Raw genomic sequence first — 23,528 nt, 5'->3', positions numbered from 1 at the left:
GATAATGGGCCATTCTAAATTTTACATACTTTTGTATATATTGTGTATGTGGACACCCCTTCAAATTAGTGGATTCAGCTATTTCAGCCACACCCATTGCTGACAGGTGTATAAAATCGAGCTCACATAGACCGCTGAGAGGGTCGTCTGTAGACCGCTGAGAGGGTCGTCTGTAGACCGCTGAGAGGGTCGTCTGTAGACCGCTGAGAGGGTCGTCTGTAGACCGCTGAGAGGGTCGTCTGTAGACCGCTGAGAGGGTCGTCTGTAGACCGCTGAGAGGGTCGTCTGTAGACCGCTGAGAGGGTCGTCTGTAGACCGCTGAGAGGGTCGTCTGTAGACCGCTGAGAGGGTCGTCTGTAGACCGCTGAGAGGGTCGTCTGTAGAATAATGCGGCCTATCACACCTATCCACCTCAACACTTCCTGCATCACATTGCTCTACTCTTCTGCCCTCAGACTGCCATCTGTTCATCTGTGTGCTTCGTACACGCCTCGTTGCGTCGCACATTGATTACATCCTCCTCTCTCTCTGATTGTGAATGCACTGAGGAGATGCCTATAAGTGTTTACCTCCAAAATACAGATTTTATGTTTTAATGTGTTTCGTCACCTGAGTGACATTTGCAGAGAACACGTTGTAAAAAGATTGTGACAATGGTCTTGTTTTAACTTTGACAGGTATTGTCTGTGTTTGACCTCTGGGGGTCTGATATTTTTAAGTACAGTATTGTTGTTCCTAACTGTTTCCACAAAGTACAAGCGAGAATATTCACGTAATATTGAAGCTCACAATCTTGGTGCCTTTAGTTGATCTCGTTTAGCCTCCAAACTTGCTATTTTTTTGTGTTTCAGAAGTTCCTGTTCTTTGTGTTGAAGAGCAGTGATGTTCTGGATGTCCTGGTGCCTATCCTGTTTTACCTGAATGATGCACGGGCTGACCAGTGTGAGTCACATGGAGCTGTGTGTGTGTGTGTGTGTGTGTTTCATCTTCTTATGTGTACTCTGTGTGTGTGTGTGTCTGTGTGTGCAGCTCGTGTGGGCCTGGTACACATCGGTGTGTTTATCCTGCTGCTGCTGAGTGGAGAGAGGAACTTTGGTGTGCGTTTGAATAAACCCTACTCTGTACGAGTCCCCATGGACATCCCTGTGTTCACTGGAACTCATGCTGACCTGCTCATAGTGGTGAGGAGAGCTGTCTGAGTGACGTCTCAATGCTTCCCTGGATGCCGAGGGTGGATGGGAGGGAGAGAGGGTGGATGGGAGGGAGATAGGATGCATGGGAGGGAGAGAGGATGGGAGGGGAGGATAGGAGCATGCTCTGAAGGTCATTGGTTACCGACGGCAGAGGCACACAACAATTATGGATGGATGGATGGATGGGAGGGAGGGAGGGAGGGAGGGAGGGAGGGAGGACTGATGGATGGATGGAGGGAGGAAGGATGATTGGATGGATGAGGGGGAGGGAGGATGGATGGATGGATGGGAGGGAGGGAAGATGGGAGCATGCTCTGATGAAGGTCGTTGTTTACCGACGGCAGAGGCACAAAACAATTATGGATGGATGGGAGGGAGGGAGGGAGGGAGGACTGATGGATGGATGGAGGGAGGAAGGATGATTGGATGGATGAGGGGGAGGGAGGATGGATGGATGGATGGGAGGGAGGGAAGATGGGAGCATGCTCTGATGAAGGTCGTTGTTTACCGACGGCAGAGGCACAAAACAATTATGGATGGATGGGAGGGAGGATGGATGGAGGGAGAGAGGGAGGGATGGATGGAGGGAAGATGGATGGATGGAGGGAGAGAGGGAGGGATGGATGGAGGGAAGATGGATGGATGGGATAGAGGGAGGGAGGATGGATGGATGGGATGGAGGGAGGGAGGGAGGGAGGATGGATGGATGGGAGGGAGGGAGGGAGGGAGGATGGATGGGATGGAGGATGGATGGGAGGGAGGGAGGGAGGATGGATGGATGGGAGGGAGGGAGGGAGGGAGGATGGATGGGAGGGTGGGAGGATGGATGGGAGGGAGGGAGGGTGGATGGGAGGGAGGAGGGAGGGAGGGAGGATGGATGGATGGATGGCAGGGAGGGAAGATGGATGTATGGCAGGAAGGGAGGATGGATGGCAGGGAGGGAGGATGGATGGATGGGAGGGAGGATGGATGGATGGATGGCAGTGAGGGAGGGAGGGAGGGAGGGAGGGAGGATGGATGGATGGATGGATGGATGGGAGGATGGATGGATGGATGGCAGGGAGGGATTGATGGATGGCAGGGAGGGAGGGAGGATGGATGGCAGGGAGGGATGGAGGGAGGGATGGATGGATGGGAGGGATGGATGGCAGGGAGGGAGGATGGATGGATGGATGGATGGATGGCAGGGAGGGATGGATGGAGGGATGGATGGAGGGAGGATGGGAGGGAGGGATGGATGGCAGGGAGGGAGGATGGATGGATGGATGGATGGCAGGGAGGGATGGATGGATGGGAGGGATGGATGGCAGGGAGGGATGGATGGATGGATGGATGGCAGGGAGGGAGGATGGATGGATGGATGGATGGCAGGGAGGGATGGATGGATGGATGGATGGATGGATGGGAGGGAGGGAGGATGGATGGCAGGGAGGGAGGGAGGGAGGATGGATGGCAGGGAGGGAGGATGGGAGCATGCTCTGATGAAGGTTGTTGTTTGCCGGCAGAGGCACAATTTATTTTATTTTTTTAACTCAAGTGCAGAAAAAAATCTGATCAGTGTATGATATACAGTATTAACATAACTGTCTGGACGCTGGTGGATCATCTGCCTCATGGCAGTCTTCATATGTGATTGTCTAGATCTTCCACAAGATCATCACTAGTGGACATCAACGCCTGCAGCCCCTCTTTGACTGCCTGCTCACTATCGTAGTGAACGGTAAGTGCTCAGAGATACAATATAATACTTCTATTCTATTTAAATCTTTGGGTGAGTGTCTGACTGTCATTGAAAGGGTCGCCACCTGTTGGCTGCATCTGGATATTGCAGGTTATTGACACCAGTACACCACCATCCTCCACAGTGTCTCCTTACCTGAAGAGTCTGTCCATGGTGGCAGCTAACCAACTTCTATTTCTCCTCCACAGTGTCTCCTTACCTGAAGAGTCTGTCCATGGTGGCAGCTAACAAGCTGCTCCACCTCCTGGAAGCCTTCTCCACCAACTGGTTCCTCTTCTCTGCCTCCCAGAACCACCATCTTGTCTTCTTCCTGCTGGAGGTCTTCAACAACCTCATCCAGTATCAGTTTGATGGTAAAACCTGGCTCTCGTTAGCTCAGGTCCCAGATCTGATTGTGCTTTCTTGTCAGACATGGCAATTAAGTGACAAGGAGTTGTCAAGACTGCACAAAGTGATCTGGGACCCAGGCTCTAGTCTCATGTTGTCAGACATCACACCGTAGTAAAGAAAATCTAGAATGGTTGTGGTCGAGAGGCTGGCTCAGACTCCTCCGAAGACATCACCTAGCATTGACTGGGCAGTATGGGAACAGTGCCATCTCTTGGTGGACAATGGGATTGCATCAACATGATTGCCGTGAAATGACCAGAACACAACCTGGCCAGACTGACACTATTTAAAAGCTCCTTTTCCCTACTTCTTTCTGGAGTGTCTCTTTTAAACGTTGACATGATTAACCTGCCCGGTAACTGTTCTTCTCCTTCGCAGGTAACTGTAACCTGGTGTACGCCATCATCCGTAAACGCAACATCTTCCACCAGCTGGCCAATCTGTCCTCTGACCCAGCCACCATCCACAAGGTAGAGAGAGACGACGTGCTTTCTAAATCAAATCACATTGTATGGGTCACATACACGTGTTTAGCAGATGTTATTGTAGGTGTAGCGAAATGCTTGTGCTTCTAGTTCCAACAGTGCAGTAGTATCTAACAAGTCATTTCTAACAATTTCACAACGTATACAGACACATCTAGAGTAAAGGAATGGAATTAAGACTATAGAAATATATGGATGAGCAATGTCAGAGCAGCATAGACTAAGATACAGTAGAATAGTGTAAAATACAGTATATACATATGATATGGGTAATGCAAGATGTGTCAACATTATTAAAGTGACTAGTGTTCCATTTTTATTAAAGTGGCCAAGGATTTCAAGTCTGTATGTAGGCAGCAGCCTCTCTGTGCTAGTGATGACTATTTACCAGTCTGATGGCCTTGAGATAGAAGCTGTTTTTCAGTCTCTCGGTCCCAGCTTTGAGGCACCTGTACTGACCTCGCCTTCTGGATGATAGCGGTGTGAACAGGCAGTGGCTGTAGTGCTTGATAATCTGTTTGGCCTTCCTGTGACATCGGGTGCTGTAGGTCTCCTGGACGGCAGGTAGTGTGCCCCCGGTGATGCGTTGTGCAGACCGCCCTCTGGAGAGCCCTGCGGTTGTGGGCAGTGCAGTTGCCGTAGTAACGTAGAACTCTATCCTCTTGCATAAAACAGTACAAAGAGGCTTTAAGGCAACGGTCAATATTTTCCCCCATAGTTTAAAAAAGAAGAGTTGTGAAATGTACTTAAATAAATCTGACTTGACAAAACAGTTGATCTCATAAAACATGTAAAGTGGGTCAGTAATTACTTGGTTCATTTTATTTTCCATTCTTCTAACAAGGCCCTGCAAATGAAGAAGAGGAAGAAGACTACCACGGCCATTATCTCCCGGATCAACTCCCAGGAGACCATCTCCATGGAGGGGTCCCGACCGGCCGTCCCAGCTGAGCCAGGGACACTCAAAGCCAGTCTCGTGGCCATACCAGGTACCCCCCCTCTCCTGGAGCTCTCCATGCATGCCTGTATTTTGCAAAGCACTTTTCCCTATGGTATGTTAAGGTTTTATATTTCATTATAATCAATTCTATTAACTGGGTTTGTCGGGTTTCCACTCAGCTATCCCTAACTTATATCCTACTACTCTGTTTCATCACATAACTTCTGCAATTCCCTCACCCCTTTTATAAAAACAACAGCAATTGGTTTCTTTTAAGTCGTACGAAAACAATTTGTTTTGTCACATTGTTAGAAACCATTGAACCGTTCCCTAAGGGTCTTTCTTGTTGTTTGGTCCCTGTAGCTATTGACAAGCTGACAGAGAAGGCTCAGGTCTCTGAGGATGGCACCATGGTCTGTCTCCAGCACATGACCACTGACCAAAACGTCCACTCTCCCCAACACACTCACTCTCCGCAGTCCCTTGCCGCTGACACCAGTGGTATAGCTGGAGCCAGCGATACAGAGTCCAACTCGGGGAGAGATAACGAGGTAAGATCTCTGCATGTAGAGACTTATGAACGCAGCTCACTGGAAAGCAAGTCTTGTGAGAATCATTTAGTGTGAAGTTATATACAGGATGAAATAACTTGTCAGAGATATACAGTATGTTACTGCTCACTGACAATAAGATTGAGCCTAGTGACTATAATGGTTCCTCTTCTTCCTATCAAGGAGGCCTTTCAACCAGAGTCAGAGCTGGCCAGAAGTCGTTTGTCCAGTGTATCATCATCAGCTGTGTACTGGAACCCCACTCCAGACTGGGTAAGAGCCCTCCCTCCCTCCCTCCTTCCCTCCCTCCCTCCCACCCTCCCTCCCTCCCTCCCTCCCTCCCTCCCTCCCTCCCTCCCTCCCTCCCTCATCCAGCCATGTCTCTCTCTCTCCCTCCCTCCCTCATCCAGCCATGTCTCTCTCTCTCCCTCCCTCCCTCATCCAGCCATGTCTCTCTCCCTCTCTCCCTCCCTCCCTCCCTCATCCAGCCATGTCTCTCTCCCTCTCTCCCTCCCTCATCCAGCCATGTCTCCCTCCCCCCTCCCTCATCCAGCCATGTCTGTCTCCCTCCCTCCCTCCCTCATCCAGCCATGTCTGCCTCCCTCCCTCCCTCCCTCATCCAGCCATGTCTGTCTCCCTCCCTCCCTCCCTCATCCAGCCATGTATGTCTCCCTCCCTCCCTCCCTCATCCAGCCATGTCTGTCTCCCTCCCTCCCTCCCTCCCTCATCCAGCCATGTCTGTCTCCCTCCCTCCCTCCCTCATCCAGTCATGTCTGTCTCCCTCCCTCCCTCATCCAGTCATGTCTCTCTCCCTCCCTCCCTCATCCAGTCATGTCTCTCTCCCTCCCTCCCTCATCCAGTCATGTCTCTCTCCCTCCCTCCCTCATCCAGTCATGTCTCTCTCCCTCCCTCCCTCATCCAGCCATGTCTCTCTCCCTCATCCAGCCATGTCTCTCTCCCTCATCCAGCCATGTCTCTCTCCCTCATCCAGCCATGTCTCTCTCCCTCATCCAGCCATGTCTCTCTCCCTCATCCAGCCATGTCTCCCTCCCTCATCCAGCCATGTCTCGTTCCATCCAGCCATCCTTCCCTCCCTCCCTCCCTCCATCCAGCTCTCCCTCCATCCAGCCCTCCCTCCATCCATGTCTCCCTCCCTCATCCAGCCATGTCTCCCTCCCTCATCCAGCCATGTCTCCCTCCCTCATCCAGCCATGTCTCCCTCCCTCATCCAGCCATGTCTCCCTCCCTCATCCAGCCATGTCTCCCTCCCTCATCCAGCCATGTCTCCCTCCCTCATCCAGCCATGTCCCCCTCCCTCATCCAGCCATGTATCCCTCCCTCATCCAGCCATGTCTCCCTCCCTCATCTGTTCTCTACTAGGTCCTCTCCTGGAAGAGTAAGCTTCCTCTCCAGACGATCATGAGGCTGCTACAAGTTCTGGTTCCTCAGGTGGAGAAGATCTGCATCGACAAGTAAGAGACGAGGATCCTAAGGGAAACGGAGAGGTTATATTTTTGTGGTTTTGGTTGTGGAACCCTACGTGTTCCGAAAACTGAGAGCTTTGAAATAGATGTGTCTATGACTGACATTATCAATAGGATTGTCATCTTTCTTGATTGTGGAACCCAGAAGTGATCAGAACACCGTGATCAATAGAATTCACTAGAACTGGATTAGCATGGATGCGAGAGACTACATGTATGTATGTATGTATGTATGTATATTACCTGCCCAGGGACTGCGGTTGAATATTAGCCGGCCGGCTAAAACTGGCACCTTTTACAGTAATGTAGATTTTAATGTGCACTGTCCCTGTAAAACTAAATGTATTAAAGTAAGTCAAGTGATGTGTTTATCTCCTCCAGGGGTCTGACCGACGAGTCAGAGATCCTGAAGTTTCTGCAGCATGGGACCCTGGTGGGCCTGCTGCCTGTACCTCACCCCATCTTAATCAGGAAGTACCAGGCCAACGCGGGCACCGCCATGTGGTTCCGCACATACATGTGGGGAGTAATCTACCTACGGTAAGCAACGTGGGCCAAATGAAAAGGGAAACATTAAGATATTTACAATGGTTAATGATGGTGATAATGTCAATAGTAGTAAAATACCCAGTGGCGGACAAAGGGCCCAAAATGGCATACTTGAGTAAAAGTAGAGATACTTGAGTAAAAGTAGAGATACTTGAGTAAAAGTAGAGATACTTGAGTAAAAGTAGAGATACTTTTAGTAAAGGTAGAGATACTTTTAGTAAAGGTAGAGATACTTTTAGTAAAGGTAGAGATACTTTTAGTAAAGGTAGAGATACTTTTAGTAAAGGTAGAGATACTTTTAGTAAAGGTAGAGATACTTTTAGTAAAAGTAGAGATACTTTTAGTAAAAGTAGAGATACTTTTAGTTGAGTAACTTTCTATTAAGGTAAGTCACCCAGTAAAATACTACTTGAGTAAAAGTATAAAAGTATTTGGGTTTTAAATATACTTAAGTATCAAAAGTACATGTCATTTCTCAAATATACTTAACTATCGAAAGTAAAAAAATCCCTTCTATTAAGCAAAGCAGGCGGCACCATTTTCTTGTTTTAAAAATGTAGCCAAGGGCACACGTCAACACTCAGACAGAATATACAAACAATGCATGTGTGTTTAGTGAGTCCTCCAGATCAGAGGCAGAAGGGATGACCAATGTGTTCTCTTGATAAGTGTGTGAATGGGACCATTTTCCTGTCCTGCTAAGCATTGAAAATGTAAGGAGTAATTTTGTCTGTCAGGGAAAATGTATGGAGTAGAAAGTACATTTATTTTCTTTAGGAATGTATTGAAGTAAGAGTAGTCAAAAATATAAATAGTTAAGTACAGATACCCCTACAAAAACTACTACATTAGTACTTTCAAGTATTTTTACTTAAGAACATTACACCACTGAAAAGACCTAATCCGTATACAGAATGAATAAGACAAACCACTATATAGTTCAGACCGAGTTAACACATATTTAGGAGTAATTAATTAGAGGAGTGGGGTATTCTTGAAAGCAGGATTATTAAATTGGTCAGCTGATTTTGATAAATATAACTTGATATTCTGGTTAATTTAAGAAAGCTACCGTTATACATTATCATTATATTTCTTAACATTAAGTTATTTCAAGCAATTTTAGTCACCTGGCTAACTTATTGATCCAGCTTTCTGGAACAGGCCCCCAGCCAGGTCTAGGAACCAGGCCCCCAGCCAGGTCTAGGAACCAGGCCCCCAGCCAGGTCTAGGAACCAGGCCCCCAGCCAGGTCTAGGAACCAGGCTCCCAGCTTGTGGTCAGCCACACCAACTAGCCGAGTCGCTTAGTCCATGAAGCACAGGTGGTCGTTGTCATGGTCACTCAAATCCAATCTGATCTTTATTAACAATGACTCTTGTTGTTACCGTAGTAACGTGGATCCCCCGATCTGGTATGACACTGACGTCAGACTGTTTGAGATTCAGAGGATCTAAGTGGAGCTGGTGAACAGGTCTCTATGACTGCGGCCCAAATGGTACCCTATCCTGTTCATAGTGCACCACTTTTGACGAGCTCTATGGGCCCCTGTAAAAAGTAGTGCACTACATAGGGGGTAGAGCGCCATTTGGGAAGCAGACAACGTCTCTCGGGAATGGCTGGTTCGCCCTCGGGAACCACCAACCGCTCTCTCACCAACTGCCATCTTCAAACCTGAACAGAAGTGTGGAAGAGGAGGATGAAGATTTTCACCAGACACACCTGTTCTAGAAAACAGGAATTTACAGTTTTTTTTTTTTTTTCTCTGTTTTGTTTCTTGCGAAGTGCCAACCCGTAGAACATCATGTAACAAACCACTGTCACGAAACCACTTTTCCTACAAGCTGTCTGCTACTACAACTGCCAGAAGGTCTGCCATGTTAACCCTCTTCTAGTCATGATTTGGCAGCTTTCCATGGGTATATTCCTTTATTAATTTGCTGTGTGTATTTTTTTTTTGCCAAACAAACATGTATACACTACTGTATGTACACTTCCGTTCAAAAGTTTGGGGTCACTTAGAAATGTCCTTGTTTTTGAAAAAAAAAAAAACATTTTTTTTGTCCATTAAAATAACATCAGATTGATCAGAAATACAGTGGTAGCCATTGTTAATGTCTTAAATGACTATTGTAGCTGGAAACGGCTGATTTTTAATGGAATATCTACATAGGCGTACAGAGGCCCATTATCAGCAACCAACACTCCTGTGTTCCACTGGCACGTTGTGTTAGCTAATCCAAGTTTATCATTTTAAAAGGCTAATTGATCATTAGAAAACAATTTCGCTATAATGTTAGCACAGCTGAAGACTGTTGTCCTGATTAAAGAAGCAATAAAATGGGCCTTTTAGATTAGTTGAGTATCTGGAGCATCAGCATTTGTGGGTTCGATTACAGGCTCAAAATGGCCAGAAACAAATAACTTTCTTCTGAAACTCGTCAGTTTATTCTTGTTCTGAGAAATGAAGGCTATTCCATGCGAGAAATTGCCAGATGGTGCTGTTCTATGAAGGGAGTAGTACACAGCGTTGTACGAGATCTTTAGTTTCTTGGCAATTTCTCTCATGGAATGGCCTTCATTTCTCAGAACAAGAAGACTGACGAATTTCAGAAGAAAGTTATTTGTTTCTGGTCATTTTGAGCCTGTAATCGAAACCACAAATGCTGATGCTCCAGATACTCAACTAATCTAAAGGCCCGTTTTATTGCTTCTTTAATCAGAACAACAGTCTTCAGCTGTGCTAACATTATTGAAAAATGGTTTTCTAATGATCAATTAGCCTTTTAAAATGATAAACTTGGATTAGGTAACACAACGTGCCATTGAAACACAAGAGTGATGGTTGCTGATAATTGGCCTATGTAGATATTTCATTAAGTCAGCCATTTCCAGCTACAATAGTCATTTACAACATGAACAATGTCTACACTGTATTTCTGATCAATCTGATGTTATTTTAATGGACAAAAAAATGTGATTTTCTTTCAAAAACAAGGACATTTCTAAGTGACCCCAAACTTTTATACAATAGTGTATATGTTACTAAGATTGTTTTAGATGAAGATTTATTGTACTTATTATTTTCAGTTTCTATTCTTGAAATGCTTTTATGGAAAGTTACATTTTTTGGTATCCCTTTTATCACAGTAAAGCTCCTTTTCATTTTGGAAGAGTGTGAAATAGAGACTGACTGAGACAGACTAGAGAGAGACCTGGGGACTGACTGGGACCTCTGTGACCTGGGGACTGACTGGGACCTCTGTGACCTGGGGACTGACTGGGAACTCTGTGACCTGGGGACTGACTGGGACCTCTGTGACCTGGGGACTGACCGGGACCTCTGTGACCTGGGGACTGACCGGGACCTCTGTGACCTGGGGACTGACCGGGACCTCTGTGACCTGGGGACTGACTGAGACCTGGAGACTGACCGGGACCTCTGTGAGCTGACTGACTGAGACAGACTAGAGAGAGACCTGGGGACTGACCGGGACCTCTGTGAACCGACTGACTGAGACCTGGGGACTGACCGGGACCTCTGTGAACTGACTGACTGAGACCTGGGGACTGACCGGGACCTCTGTGAACCGACTGACTGAGAAAGACTAGAGAGAGACCTGGGGACTGACCGGGACCTCTGTGAACCGACTGACTGAGACCTGGGGACTGACCGGGACCTCTGTGAACCGACTGACTGAGACAGACTAGAGAGAGACCTGGGGACTGACCGGGACCTCTGTGAACCGACTGACTGAGACAGACTAGAGAGAGACCTGGGGACTGACTGGGAACTCTATGAGCTGACTGACTGAGACCTGGAGACTGACCAGGACCTCTGTGAACCAACTGACTGAGACCTGGGGACTGACCGGGACCTCTGTGAACCGACTGACTGAGACAACAAGTGATATCTCTGGAATGTATGTATTGGCTTTTGAACTGCAGGCAAATGCTATTGTATTCTGTGTCTGATTTCATAATGTCAATATTTTCAAAGTACTGGAAACATATCACATGTAATAAATAATGTATTATGAATCAAAGTACACATGTTTTTAATGTCAACAGAGAAATGTTTACATGTCTCATCTTTACAGAAATGTGATATTTAGCCGGTAGTCAGTCGGCACAATATTTCACCAAGGATATGAAAATGTGGAGGGAACTCAGTGGCCTTATGTCCCAGAGGGGAGCAGATCGTCAGTGTTGTGGTTCCTATCCCTCAGGCAGTGATGAGGGGCTCCATCAGGTCCCCCCTGTAGAAGACTCCTAGAGGCTGAACCAGGTTAACCAGGATAAACCAGGCAGAGAAGAGAACAGGGGAGGAGAGGATAGGAGCTCAGCCAGTGATGAGGAGCTCCATCAGGGCCCCCACAGAGTGCATCCTGTAGAAGACTCCCAGAGGCTGAACCAGGTTGACCAGGACAAACCAGGCGGAGAAGCCAAAGAACTGCTTCCCCAGGCCGTTCTCAAACTGGGGGTGGGCTCCAAACGCTGGGATCATCCAGAGCTGAGGAGACGGAAGAGAGAAAATATCAGGGGGCGAATTTAAATGACATTATATTGGAAAAGGGACAGGGTGTGAATACTAGCCTGATCCTTAGATCTGAATGTTCTCCAAGGACAAAGCATAGGAGTAGGCAAACAAGCACCAACCGATCTGCCACCAGGCTAGGTAAATACTGTGTATCATGATTATTACAAGATCACAGACGTAATATCCTTGGCGTTACTCACCATGATATTGGAGAGTATGAGGAAGGCACAGATCTCCTGTGTGACTCTTTTGTACCAGGTCTGTTGTCCTTCCTTGACTTGGCAAACAGGTGGTGTTGTCACTGCCTTTCCCCTCTCCAATAGAGACATCGCTCCTCCTCCTTTATTCCTGTCATTTGTATTCTCCATGGTCTTCCTCTTCTGATTTGGGACATGAGGGGTCACATTGTCAATGTATTACTATAGATAAAAGTGTAACTATACTTCTGATTTGTAACGATACAGTATGGTGCTATCTAAGCGCACAAAAAGTTATGAAGTAAAGATGGCTGGATGAATACATACGTTCTCTTATATTTTAAATAAAGCAATTTAGTAGGAAAATCAGCTTTGGCCAGAGGGAATTGGAGTTGTCAACATTACTTGAACCATGAAATTGAAGAAGGAGAAGAAGAGTGACTTGCCATGAATATGTTGATCCTCTCCTTTCCTTTACCCTTGGTGAGGGCCAGGTTGGGGTTTCGGTGGAGGCCATCAATGATGAAGACATTCTGCAGCAGGAGCTCCAACAGGCTGAGGAGGGAGTAGGAAAGATCCAGGCTTCCCAGTGGTCCGCTAGGCCCCACAGCCAGAGCGGCCACCAGAGAGAAATAGGACAGGGCAAGCTGTCCCAGGGCTGCCCCAACCAGGAGGGCCACATCCAGGCTACGCGTGGGGTTATGTCCCCTCTCATCCGCCCTCCTCTCCAGCTTATGGACCAACAGGCCAGCCAGGGAGCAGAGGGACATGATGGGCATCACAGCTAGATGGTAGCAGTAGAATATCAGAAAGGCAGTGTGCCGGTGCTGGCCTCGGTTCACCCAAACTTGATACAGGATGAACACAACCACCCCAGCTATAAGGACCAGACCCCCGAACAACGGCCCGAATAGGATCCCACCTTCGTGGACGATGCGTAGGGTAATCCTCTGGGCATGGTGGGGTATTGACCCAGGGCTCATACGCCTGCCCACGTTCTTCCACATCACATAAAGCATGCAGCCTGCCATCAGGTAGTACTCCATGTTGAAGGGATATAGGACTTCATAACCCTTCCTGAAGAACAGGCACACTGTGTCTGCACTGCACTGGCATAACGTTGCATTTCTCAGCCCTGCTGAAAGGAAATCAGACCGGTTGGTGAATAATTTCTTCATAGTATACAATAGTAATATTAGATATTGTTAGCATCTTTATAATTCAGTTGTAGGTCCTCCAAATTGTCTGACTAGTGGGCAAGCACAGTTTACCTACTTTCATTGTGATAAAATGTACATAAATGTGTTTTAGTTGTGTAAGGATTGTCATGACGTTGCCCTCTTTGGGTACAGCAAGCCAATCCCCCTCTCTCTGTCTCCTACACTCAGGCTGTTGCGACCTCAGGTCGTAAATTCCTGGAGGAGATTATCTCCTCATGGCCACAGTATAGAGAGAGAGGGAGTTTTCATAGAGAGAACAAAGGAATTTCTTCCACCTCACAGAACTTGAGGTCCGAACAACATTTATGTTCTGGAGAAGGTATAAAAGATCGGTGAAGATTCCAGCTACGAACTGGTCCGTTTGGTACAATTTTGTGAAACTCATGGGCGACAATAAGGCCACATTACCATAACGCTGTTTATACAATAGCCTCAGATATGAGGCTTACGTCTAATTGTTGTACAGGATGAATGAGGAAAGATTCAACTATTTGTGAAATTATGGGATGCTATGTAATGATGTAATGTGAGAGAATTGTATTTCTGTGTAAAGTTTCACTTAATAAGTCACTGGCACGCCCCCATGAACACAGTTAGGACCTGGCTTCATGAGACAGCCTTTTTCTGCTCTTCAGAATAAAACCCCCAACTTGAGAATTCCTCAACGGACCATGTTGCTCTCAATTACGAGAGGACAAAGGTTGCAGACCAGCTTACCTCGATAACGAGAGGGCCAAGAATTGAGTAGATGGCTGAATCTTTTAACCATCCCGTGGTTAAACTCTTAGACCATCGATACCGACAGAATAAGAACAAGTCTTTGATATTAATTACTAGTCTGCAGCTAGGAATTCGGTATCATTGAACGTGAAGACCGACAACCGCCGAAACATCTATTCTATAACGAAACGCTTGTCAATCTGAACTATCCACTATAACCACGACAGATAGAGGACGGACAGACTGACTCAACAGAGATCCAGACGACACACTGAGCGTAAATATATATATTGATTGCAATTATTCCCGAATGAGTGAGCGTTCATGTGCAAAGGATTAGCATTTCAATTGTTATAATTATCAACTGTGTGTTGTCTTATCTCAGTCGACCCTCACTTCCCTTTTGTCCACCAAGCCGCGATGCCGGTTTATCCCACTAGGGAAACTCCACTATCATTTCCTTGTAACTATCTACTGTTTGTTATGCATTTCTGTGAATTACTTAGTAAATAAATTATTTTAAGACAATTGATGTATGGATGACTCATAGTGAAGACTGGGTTCGTGCAGATAACCAACAATTTGAGACGTTTGGAATGAGACTAACGTGAGGTAAAGAAGAATTCATTAATCAGAAGACTAAGTGATCAGATATGAAATTATCTGAAAAGTTGTATTAGGAAAATTATAACTTTATAATCTGAATATTTTCCTTGGTGTCCCGACTTCCTAGTTAATTACAGTTACATGATTAATCAGTTTAATTGCGTAACAATAATTACAGAGAGTTGTTTGATAAATAAGTCTTCAGTTTAATGATGCCAAAGACACGACAGGATGTACTACAGTATATACCTGAGTCAGAGCTATCTGCGCTGCCATACGTGGCGCGGCCATCCTCCTTCTCCATCTCTATCTCCAGATGAACTGTGTCTTCTGTCACCGCGTTCAACCACAGCAACAGATCTGCGCTCAGAGTAACCATCAGCCCAGACCTGGCGTGGGAGCATAAACACACACACATATCACAGTTCAAATGTATTACATAACAATATGAAATTAGATGTATGGATGATTCACTCTGAAATACATACATAAATTGCATAACAATAAGCTACAAAAAAACACATAAAATCACACAATAAGCAACACAAACACCAGCAATCCCATTATTACCTGTTTGCTTTGTAATGTATAGGTCCCTATTGGTTCCTTTAGTCAAAGCAAATACCATAGATCTCTCCAATAACAAGATGGTAAATGTTTTTGTAAATGAAATTGAGAGGCATGCACCTGGTAATGATCTTGTGCTTGTGAATACAGTCTTTGGAGTGAGCCCAGAGCAAATAGGTCTACAAAAAGACATTCATTCAAATGTTAAGGAAATGACATTGTCCAAGTCAATACCAGTTTAGAATATAGGTTCAATACAGGTCGCTATTACCAAAGAGATATGACTAGCCTGCTTTAAATAAAGGTTCAATCAAATGAAAATGCATTGAAAATATTTTAAACATTTTGGAAAATGAAATTGAGTCCAAACAAAAGCCAATGATTGATGACTACCTGTAGGCCAAGAAAGGGAGCCTCGATGAAGGGGGCAAGGACTTTAGCAACCGGCTTACACTCCTTCATCATGACATAGTAACCCATCTTGAAGAGATGCATCAGGAGACTGAAGGCGGCAAACAGCATCAGGACCACTGACATGGCAGGGAGTCGGGTCAACCAGAAACAGAAGTTTTAGTTTAGGTTGTGTCCCACATCCTATTCCCTATGTATGTGTCCCACATGCTATCCTATTCCCTATGTAGGGCACTCCTTTTGACGAGAGCCCTTTGGGAACAGGGTGCCATTTGAGATGTCTTTCAATAAAGCATTTCAAATAATGCATAGATATCTGATAGAATGACTAACTACAAACTGTCACAATATAGAAGCCAACCTCATTGAAATGATTGTCCCTATTGAATTACAATGACCCAACCTGCAATAAATCACTATAAAGCATTTAGGGACGGATGATGTAAATTAGTGCAGGTACAACATTCTGGTTCTGACTCCTAACCAAGGCAACCAATCATCAGGGATAGATGTGATGCTACTGGAGCTCATGCAAGTCTTTTATTCTGGGATGACAGACAATATATATATAACATTAGATGTTTTAAAAAATATATATTTTATAAACAATACAAAGCATACACATTCAAACAACTACATCACACCTGCCCAGGCCCACTAGCACACAACCCCATCACTCTCCGCCACATTGTCACGTTGGTATAAATGGGTCGGGAGATCGGTGCAGGAATGTGTAATAGTGTTTTTTTTTTTATTAAAAATTTTAGCGTGCTGAATAAAGGCACGGGGAGGCAGACCAAACAAACACGATACAAAAACAATCATTAACACGCAGGACGAGACCCGTAATCATCTGCTCAATCCACAATGGCACAAAAGCCAAAACACACAGCACAGGTACTCACACTCACCAACGGACATTGTAACAATAATCCACAGGACAATGGTAAACCAAGGGCACACATACAAATGACTAATCACTGGGAATCGGGGCCAGGTGTGTAATGAAAGTTCCGCAGGGATCCGTAACACACATGGCCTGAAACTGCACCATTTTGTTTCAATTTGTAGCCCAAGCATTTTCATTATTTAAATACGAAATCATTCGATTTTTCCATTGTGTTAATAATGGCGGATTGATTGATTTCCATGTTTTTAGTAAATGTTTTTGTCAAGATGAGAGATGAGAAGAGAATCATCCAACCCATCAGGTATCTCACTATACCCCATACACCATGTCTTGAAATATGCAGACAGATGGATTAAAAGTGAGTTCACAGTATAATACTTCTCACAGCCAATTTTCTAGCTCCGCCCAGAACTTCCGGACTTTATAGCATTCCCAGGAAGCAAGGATTATTGAGTCATTATTCTTTTTGACTCTGTACATTAGTTTGTACTGAATTAAGCATACATTTTTGTTATCTGTAATTTCGTTAGTTATGTTCCAACTTTACCTCCATCTTGTGCCAACATCAGTTCTTTTTAAGTCTTGGTACCAATAGTTTATATTATTTTCTAAGAGATTGTCAGTTGGATAGGCTCTCTGCAAGGTTCTGTATATATTATCTATCATGTGAACATCATTTTCTACATCATTCCCTCAAAGTTGCTTTGATGTCCAAAAGATTTCAAATCAACATTTCGTGATATGTAACTTTTAAGTTGCATGTATTTGAAACTATCTACACTTGTTAATTATGTAATGGAAATACATGTATTTCCTGTTACCAAGTCATTTATAGTTTCTATGCCTTTAGTTTTCCATGTGGATAAATTTATAGGGGATTTCTGAAAAGTTAACCAAGGATTGTTCCATAAGGTTGTGTTTTAAGGAAGTGATATTGGTTCTTGTAGAATACGTTTCATTTTCTTCCATTTTGTTTTTTAACCTTCTCCCCAGTCTGAGGTCCTGAGGACTCTGGGCAGATTTCATCAAGGATCTCTCTGTACTTTGCTCCGTTAATCTTTCCTTCGATCCAAACTAATTTCCCAGTCCCTGACGCTGAAAAACATCCCCACAGGCCTTCATGCGCGTTTTACTGAGGAGTGGCTTTCATCTGGCCACTCTTCCATAAAGGTCTGATTGGTGGAGTGCTGCTTAGATGGTTGTCCTTCTGGAAGGTTCTCCCATCTCCACAGAGGAACTCTGGAGCTCTTTCAGAGTGAACATCGGGTTCTTGGTTACCTCCCTGACCAAGGCCCTTCTCCCTCGATTGCTCAGTATGGGCGGGCGGCCAGCTCTAGGAAGAGTCTTGGTGGTTCCAAACTTCTTCCATTTAAGAATGATGGAGGCCACTGTGTTCTTGGGGACCTTTAATGCTTCAGAAATGTTTTGGTACTCTTCCCCAGATCTTTGCCTCGACACAAATCTCTCTTGGAGCTCTACATATGAATTCTTCAACCTCATTGCTTGGTTTTTGCATTGACATACACTGTCAACCGTGGGACCTTATATAGACAGGTGTGTGCCTTTCTAAATCATGTCCAATCAATTGAATTTAACACGGGTGGACTCCGATCAAGTTGTAGAAACATCTCAAGGATGATCAATGAAAACAGGATGTACCTGAGCACAATGTCTCTTAGTCTCTTAGGAAAGGGTCTGAATACTCATGTAAATAAAGTATTTCTGTTTTTAATTTTGAATATATTTGCAAAAATGATTAAAAACCTGTTTTCACTTTGTCATTATGGGGTATTGTGATGTCATTATGGGGTATGGTGATGTCATTATGGGGTACTGTGATGTCATTATGGGGTATTCTGTGATGTCATTATGGGGTATTCTGTGTAGATTGGTGAGGGGGAAACATGTATTTGATCAATTGTAGAATAAAGCTGTAACGTAACAAAATGTGGAAAAAGTCAAGGGGTCTGAATAATTTCCCGAAAGTACTGTATGTACTGGGGATGAGCAGGCACATCTTCACTATGTACCCAGTGTTCCTCTTTACTGATTCTGGGGATGAGCAGGCACATCTTCACTATGTACCCAGTGTTCCTCTTTACTGATTCTGGGGATGAGCAGGCACATCTTCACTATGTACCCAGTGTTCCTCTTTACTGATTCTGGGGATGAGCAGGCACATCTTCACTATGTACCCATTGTTCCTCTTTACTGATTCTGGGGATGAGCAGGCACATCTTCACTATGTACCCATTGTTCCTCTTTACTGATTCTGGGATGAGCAGGCACATCTTCACTATGTACCCATTGTTCCTCTTTACTGATTCTGAGGATGAGCAGGCACATCTTCACTATGTACCCATTGTTCCTCTTTACTGATTCTGGGATGAGCAGGCACATCTTCACTATGTACCCATTGTTCCTCTTTACTGTATATAACTACATCTGGCAAGTAAAAGTCCTGGGTGGCAAGTTGATACAATTCCAAGTCTGGAAGGTTAAAAAGAACCTCAGACCTACAGTAGGTTGATGTAAAACGTTCCTTTTTATTATATGCGTTTTAGTTGGCCCCCATAAAGTTTGCTATGACTGGGAATCCACTGGGATTCTCTGCCTCTAACCCTATTACAGGGGCTGAGTCACTGGCTTTACTGGGGCTCTCTCTTGCCGTCCCTGGAGGGGGTGCGTCACCTGAGTGGGTTGATGTGGTCATCCTGTCTGGGTTGGCGCCCCCCCCCCCCCCCCCCCCCCCCCCCCCCTGGGTTGTGCCGTGGCGGAGGTCTTTGTGGGCTATACTCAGCCTTGTCTCAGGATGGTAAGTTGGTGGTTGAAGATATCCCTCTAGTGGTGTGGGGGCTGTGCTTTGGCAAAGTGGGTGGGGTTATATCCTTCCTGTTTGGCCCTGTCCGGGGGTGTCCTCGGAGTGGGCCACAGTGTCTCCTGACCCCTCCTGTCTCAGCCTCCAGTATTTATGCTGCAGTAGTTTATGTGTCGGGGGGCTAGGGTCAGTTTGTTATATCTGGAGTACTTCTCCTGTCCTATTCGGTGTCCTGTGTGAATCTAAGTGTGCGTTCTCTAATTCTCTCCTTCTCTCTTTCTCTCTCTCGGAGGACCTGAGCCCTAGGACCATGCCCCAGGACTACCTGACATGATGACTCCTTGCTGTCCCCAGTCCACCTGGCTGTGCTGCTGCTCCAGTTTCAACTGTTCTGCCTTATTATTATTCGACCATGCTGGTCATTTATGAACATTTGAACATCTTGGCCATGTTCTGTTATAATCTCCACCCGGCACAGCCAGAAGAGGACTGGCCATCCCACACATGCTCTCTCTAATTCTCTCTTTCTTTCTCTCACTCGGAGGACCTGAGCCCTAGGACCATGCCCCAGGAATACCTGACATGATGACTCCTTGCTGTCCCCAGTCCACCTGGCTGTGCTGCTGCTCCAGTTTCAACTGTTCTGCCTTATTATTATTCGACCATGCTGGTCATTTATGAACATTTGAACATCTTGGCCATATTTTGTTATAATCTCCACCCGGCACAGCCAGAAGAGGACCACCCCACATAGCCTGGTTCCTCTCTAGGTTTCTTCCTAGGTTTTGGCCTTTCTAGGGAGTTTTTCCTAGCCACCGTGCTTCTACACCTGCATTGCTTGCTGTTTGGGGTTTTAGGCTGGGTTTCTGTACAGCACTTTGAGATATCAGCTGATGTACGAAGGGCTATATAAATGAATTTGATTTGATTTGATTTGAATATATTCTTCAGTGGAGTAATTGGTATTTCTGAAAATAAATACAAAAACTTTGGCAGCCATTCTAAAGAGTTGTATTCTACCTGTAAGATTTATGAGGTAGATTATAAAATGTAATTAGATCTGCTTTCATATTGATGAGTAATGGAATAAAGTTATCTTTATATACAGTGCCTTGCGAAAGTATTCGGCCCCCTTGAACTTTGCGACCTTTGGCCACATTTCAGGCTTCAAACATAAAGATAAAACTGTATTTTTTTGTGAAGAATCAACAACAAGTGGGACACAATCATGAAGTGGAACGACATTTATTGGATATTTCAAACGTTTTTAACAAATCAAAAACTGAAAAATTGGGCGTAATATCCTCCAAGTGTCCTGTAAATCGTTTGTGGAGGTTTTTTCAGCCTCTTTATAGGCTTCCTAAAATGGCCTTTTTTATATTCTACATCTGTCAACCTTATTGAATGTATAGTTTAAATGTATAGTTTATAAAAGCATAATTTAAATGTATCATTTATAAATGTATGTTTTAAAAATGTACAATTTAAATTTATAATTTATAAATGCATAATTTCTAAATGTATAATTTAAAAATGTATAATTTATAAATGTATAATTTATAAATGTATAATTTATAAATGCACAATTTAAATGTATAATTTATAAATGCATAATTTATACATGTATAATGTATATTTTTAATTTATAAATTAAAACATTTATAATTTATACATTTATAATTTATAAATATATAATTTAAATGTATAATTTAAACATAGAAATCATAAATGTATAATTTTAGTCACCTGCTAAAATAATAGTTCTGGTCTGGATTTGATCTCATATAACTTGAATTGTATCTATATCTTTTTTTATGCGGTAGGATAAACATTCCAAACCTCCTGCCCTTACAGCTTGGAGGCGTCCGCATGGTCCTAAAGCACATCCACCGTCCCCAGGTAAAGTTGCACCCCTGCAGTATATAGCTGCAATTTCCCCCTGTTTCTTATTCAAATAAATACCACATAAGTAGCCTATAAGGCATAATCCATGACGTGTTTCTATCTGTCTATTCAAACCCTAAATTAACAATAAGTACCATAAATATAACTTAAAGTTTAGAGTTTTAAGTTTTATGAGTTGTATGTACAGGATACAGTTGGTATACGCCGACCAAATAAATACTTTCTTGCAGGTTCCTTCGCGACAATGCAGCAACAAATAGAAATGATAAAAGACAAGAATACGAACACAAAGTAAAATGACTCAATAGAACAGAGTAAACATTTTGTCATAAGTATAATACAAATAGGTACAATTTATAGTCCAAATAATAATCCAAGAGTGCCTACCTGTGACTGTGATCCCCCCAGCATGGTGGTCTTTATGTGGGCATATCCCAGGTTTCTTCCTGGCCCAGAGTAGGTACCACAGCATCCAGGCCAGGCTGAGGCACATCAGCAGCAACATGAAGATCTGGGGCTCCTGGTGCCTGAGGCCCTGAGGGATGAAGTCTCAGTTAAGGGACCACACATGCGAAGAGGAATGCTCAAGCTGAAATGTACAGTATGCCCGTGCACAGACTATTAGGACATGTTGCTATGAGTTCTTTAGAGAGAATTAAAACAAAGCTTAATTGCACATTTTATCCTTGTTTCATATTTTTTGAACCTGAGGGTTGAAGGCCTTGCCAGCTACCAGAGCTGCCCCAAGGAGGACAACGTTGAGGCCCAGGAGCCCGGAGAGCAGCCGTCTCCCACTGGGGGCCCACACCAGGACTGGGTCTGGGTGCGTATGGTTTCCGGATCCCTCCTCTTCCTCCTCCTCCTCCTCCTCCTCCTCCTCCTCAGCCTGGCACTGACTTTCAGGGACCATGGTGTCAGCTGTCGCTGTGGTACCAGACTCCTGGCATTGACTTCCGGGGACCATGGTGTCGGCTGTTGCTGTGGTATCAGACTCCTGGCATTGACTTCCGGGGACAATGGTGTCAGCTGTCGCTGAGGTACCATTCTCTGAATCCATACTTACTGACTTTTATTAGTCTGACTCCTTTTACTTTCACTAAATCCACTCTGCAGCTCCTTTTTCAACCTCTCTCTCTCTCTCTCTCTCTCTCTCTCTCTCTCTCTCTCTCTCTCTCTCGCTCTGTCGGTCTCTCTCGCTCTCCCTCTCTTGCTCTCCTTGTATCTCTCTTTAATCCATTCCGTATCCAGCAGTCTCTCTTGTTCTTTCCCTCTCCCTCATAATTCAAATCTAATGAGCGTTAGGAAGCTGGACCTACCCAGTAAGAGCGTGTATTTAAATGCAGGTGAAAAACCTAACCTGCACTCCCATTGGTAGTCCCACAGTTGTGTAGATGTGGCGGAATCCTATATGTGGGACTAATCATGCCACGCCTTTAATAAAATAAATAGTCTTCTGTTAGTCTGTGTACCAAATGGCAGCATATTCCCTTTATAGTGCACTACTTTTACCACGGCCCTATAGGGCTCTGGTCAAAAGTAGTGCACTATATAGGGAATATGGTGCCATTTGGGACACAGACAATAAATCTCAGTTGACTTATGTTGCACGTTGACCTTTAGTGTTTTCATTGTTCAAATAAACCATGAATGAATGCTTAAAGGCAGCTGTGCAGTGAGTGGATGTCACCATTAATCACTCTTGTAGTGTTCATTTTTTTTTATTGTTTATTTCACTTTTGTTTATTATCTATTTCACTTGCTTTGGCAATGTAAACATGTGTTTCCTGTGCCAATAAAGCCCCTTAAATTGAAATTTGAGAGAGAGAGAGAGAGAAAAGAGAGAGAGTGTGTGTGTATATGTGTGTGTGTGTATATGTGTGTGTGTGTGTGTGTGTATGTGTGTGTGTATGTGTGTGTATGTGTGTATGTGTGTGTGTATGTGTGTGTATGTGTGTGTGTGTGTGTGTGTGTGTGTGTGTGTGTGTGTGTGTGTATGTGCATGTGTGTGTGTGTGTGTGTGTGTGTCTCAGCACAACAGGGCATGAACCATTGAAGAAGCAAGAAGAGACGGAACAAAAGTCAATCGTTCCTTTTATAATCGTTTGTATTTCAAATCAGTTGTTGACCAATCACAGACCAAATCTGAGCAACACGGCCAATTAAATCATACCAACCAACATCTGCTAGGAGCGGGTCACACCTTGATCTGATGACCGATCGGAGTGGTCTGATTCACTCTGAACAGACGAATTATCACAGAGATATATTACACATCACACAGTACATCCATTTAGAAGGCATC

General features: G+C 44.5%; 2 protein-coding genes across 5 annotated transcripts in view; one reads left to right on the top strand and one right to left on the bottom strand.

Moving 5' to 3' along the window:
- The window catches only part of LOC110499545 (protein HID1), a 31,053-nt gene extending 19,675 nt beyond the window's left edge, over positions 1-11,378 (top strand). The window contains exons 10-20 of one of the 3 annotated variants that reach the window (XR_016489521.1): positions 852-942; positions 1,030-1,181; positions 2,835-2,913; positions 3,059-3,287; positions 3,703-3,794; positions 4,654-4,798; positions 5,113-5,300; positions 5,484-5,573; positions 6,681-6,772; positions 7,166-7,324; positions 8,726-9,121. Coding sequence is in view for 2 of the 3 variants with exons in the window: in XM_036956324.2 (XP_036812219.2) it covers positions 852-942; positions 1,030-1,181; positions 2,835-2,913; positions 3,123-3,287; positions 3,703-3,794; positions 4,654-4,798; positions 5,113-5,300; positions 5,484-5,573; positions 6,681-6,772; positions 7,166-7,324; positions 8,726-8,789 (1,317 nt within the window). In the remaining variant the exon portion in view is untranslated. Of the gene's footprint in view, positions 1-851; positions 943-1,029; positions 1,182-2,834; positions 2,914-3,058; positions 3,288-3,702; positions 3,795-4,653; positions 4,799-5,112; positions 5,301-5,483; positions 5,574-6,680; positions 6,773-7,165; positions 7,325-8,725 lie in introns of all 3 variants that reach the window. The other 2 variants (XM_036956324.2, XM_036956323.2) reach the window with 2 other exon arrangements.
- LOC110499463 (proton channel OTOP3) lies at positions 11,374-22,612 on the bottom strand. 2 transcript variants are annotated; one of them, XM_021576601.3, is made up of 8 exons: positions 21,933-22,612; positions 21,614-21,761; positions 15,576-15,712; positions 15,303-15,361; positions 14,865-15,004; positions 12,516-13,204; positions 12,073-12,252; positions 11,374-11,845 (listed from the first exon to the last, which is right to left on the bottom strand). In XM_021576601.3, exons 1-8 carry the CDS (start codon positions 22,281-22,283, stop codon positions 11,675-11,677), a joined length of 1,875 nt encoding a protein of 624 aa, XP_021432276.3. In that variant the 5' UTR covers positions 22,284-22,612; the 3' UTR covers positions 11,374-11,674. The 2 variants fall into 2 exon arrangements, with proteins under 2 accessions (XP_021432276.3, XP_021432275.3); XM_021576600.3 differs by having other exon boundaries at positions 12,516-13,207; positions 21,933-22,611.
- Between the last annotated feature and the right edge of the window lie 916 nt (positions 22,613-23,528).

This window comes from Oncorhynchus mykiss, chromosome 20 (genome assembly GCF_057628025.1).
Source record: "Oncorhynchus mykiss isolate SJ-2025 chromosome 20, ASM5762802v1, whole genome shotgun sequence".
Taxonomy (NCBI): Eukaryota; Metazoa; Chordata; class Actinopteri; order Salmoniformes; family Salmonidae; genus Oncorhynchus; species Oncorhynchus mykiss.
This window is presented reverse-complemented; position numbering and strand designations above follow the sequence as displayed.

Excerpts from the sequence above, each read along its gene's own strand:
- LOC110499463 (XM_021576600.3), bottom strand. The coding sequence starts at position 22,283 with ATGGATTCAGAGAATGGTACCTCAGCGACAGCTGACACCATTGTCCCC. Across the intron at positions 15,713-21,613 it reads TGGGGGGATCACAGTCACAG|TGGTCCTGATGCTGTTTGCC; the intron begins GTAGGCACTCTT and ends CTGCCATGTCAG. Across the intron at positions 12,253-12,515 it reads AGAGGATCAACATATTCATG|AAGAGGAAGACCATGGAGAA; the intron begins GCAAGTCACTCT and ends GTCCCAAATCAG.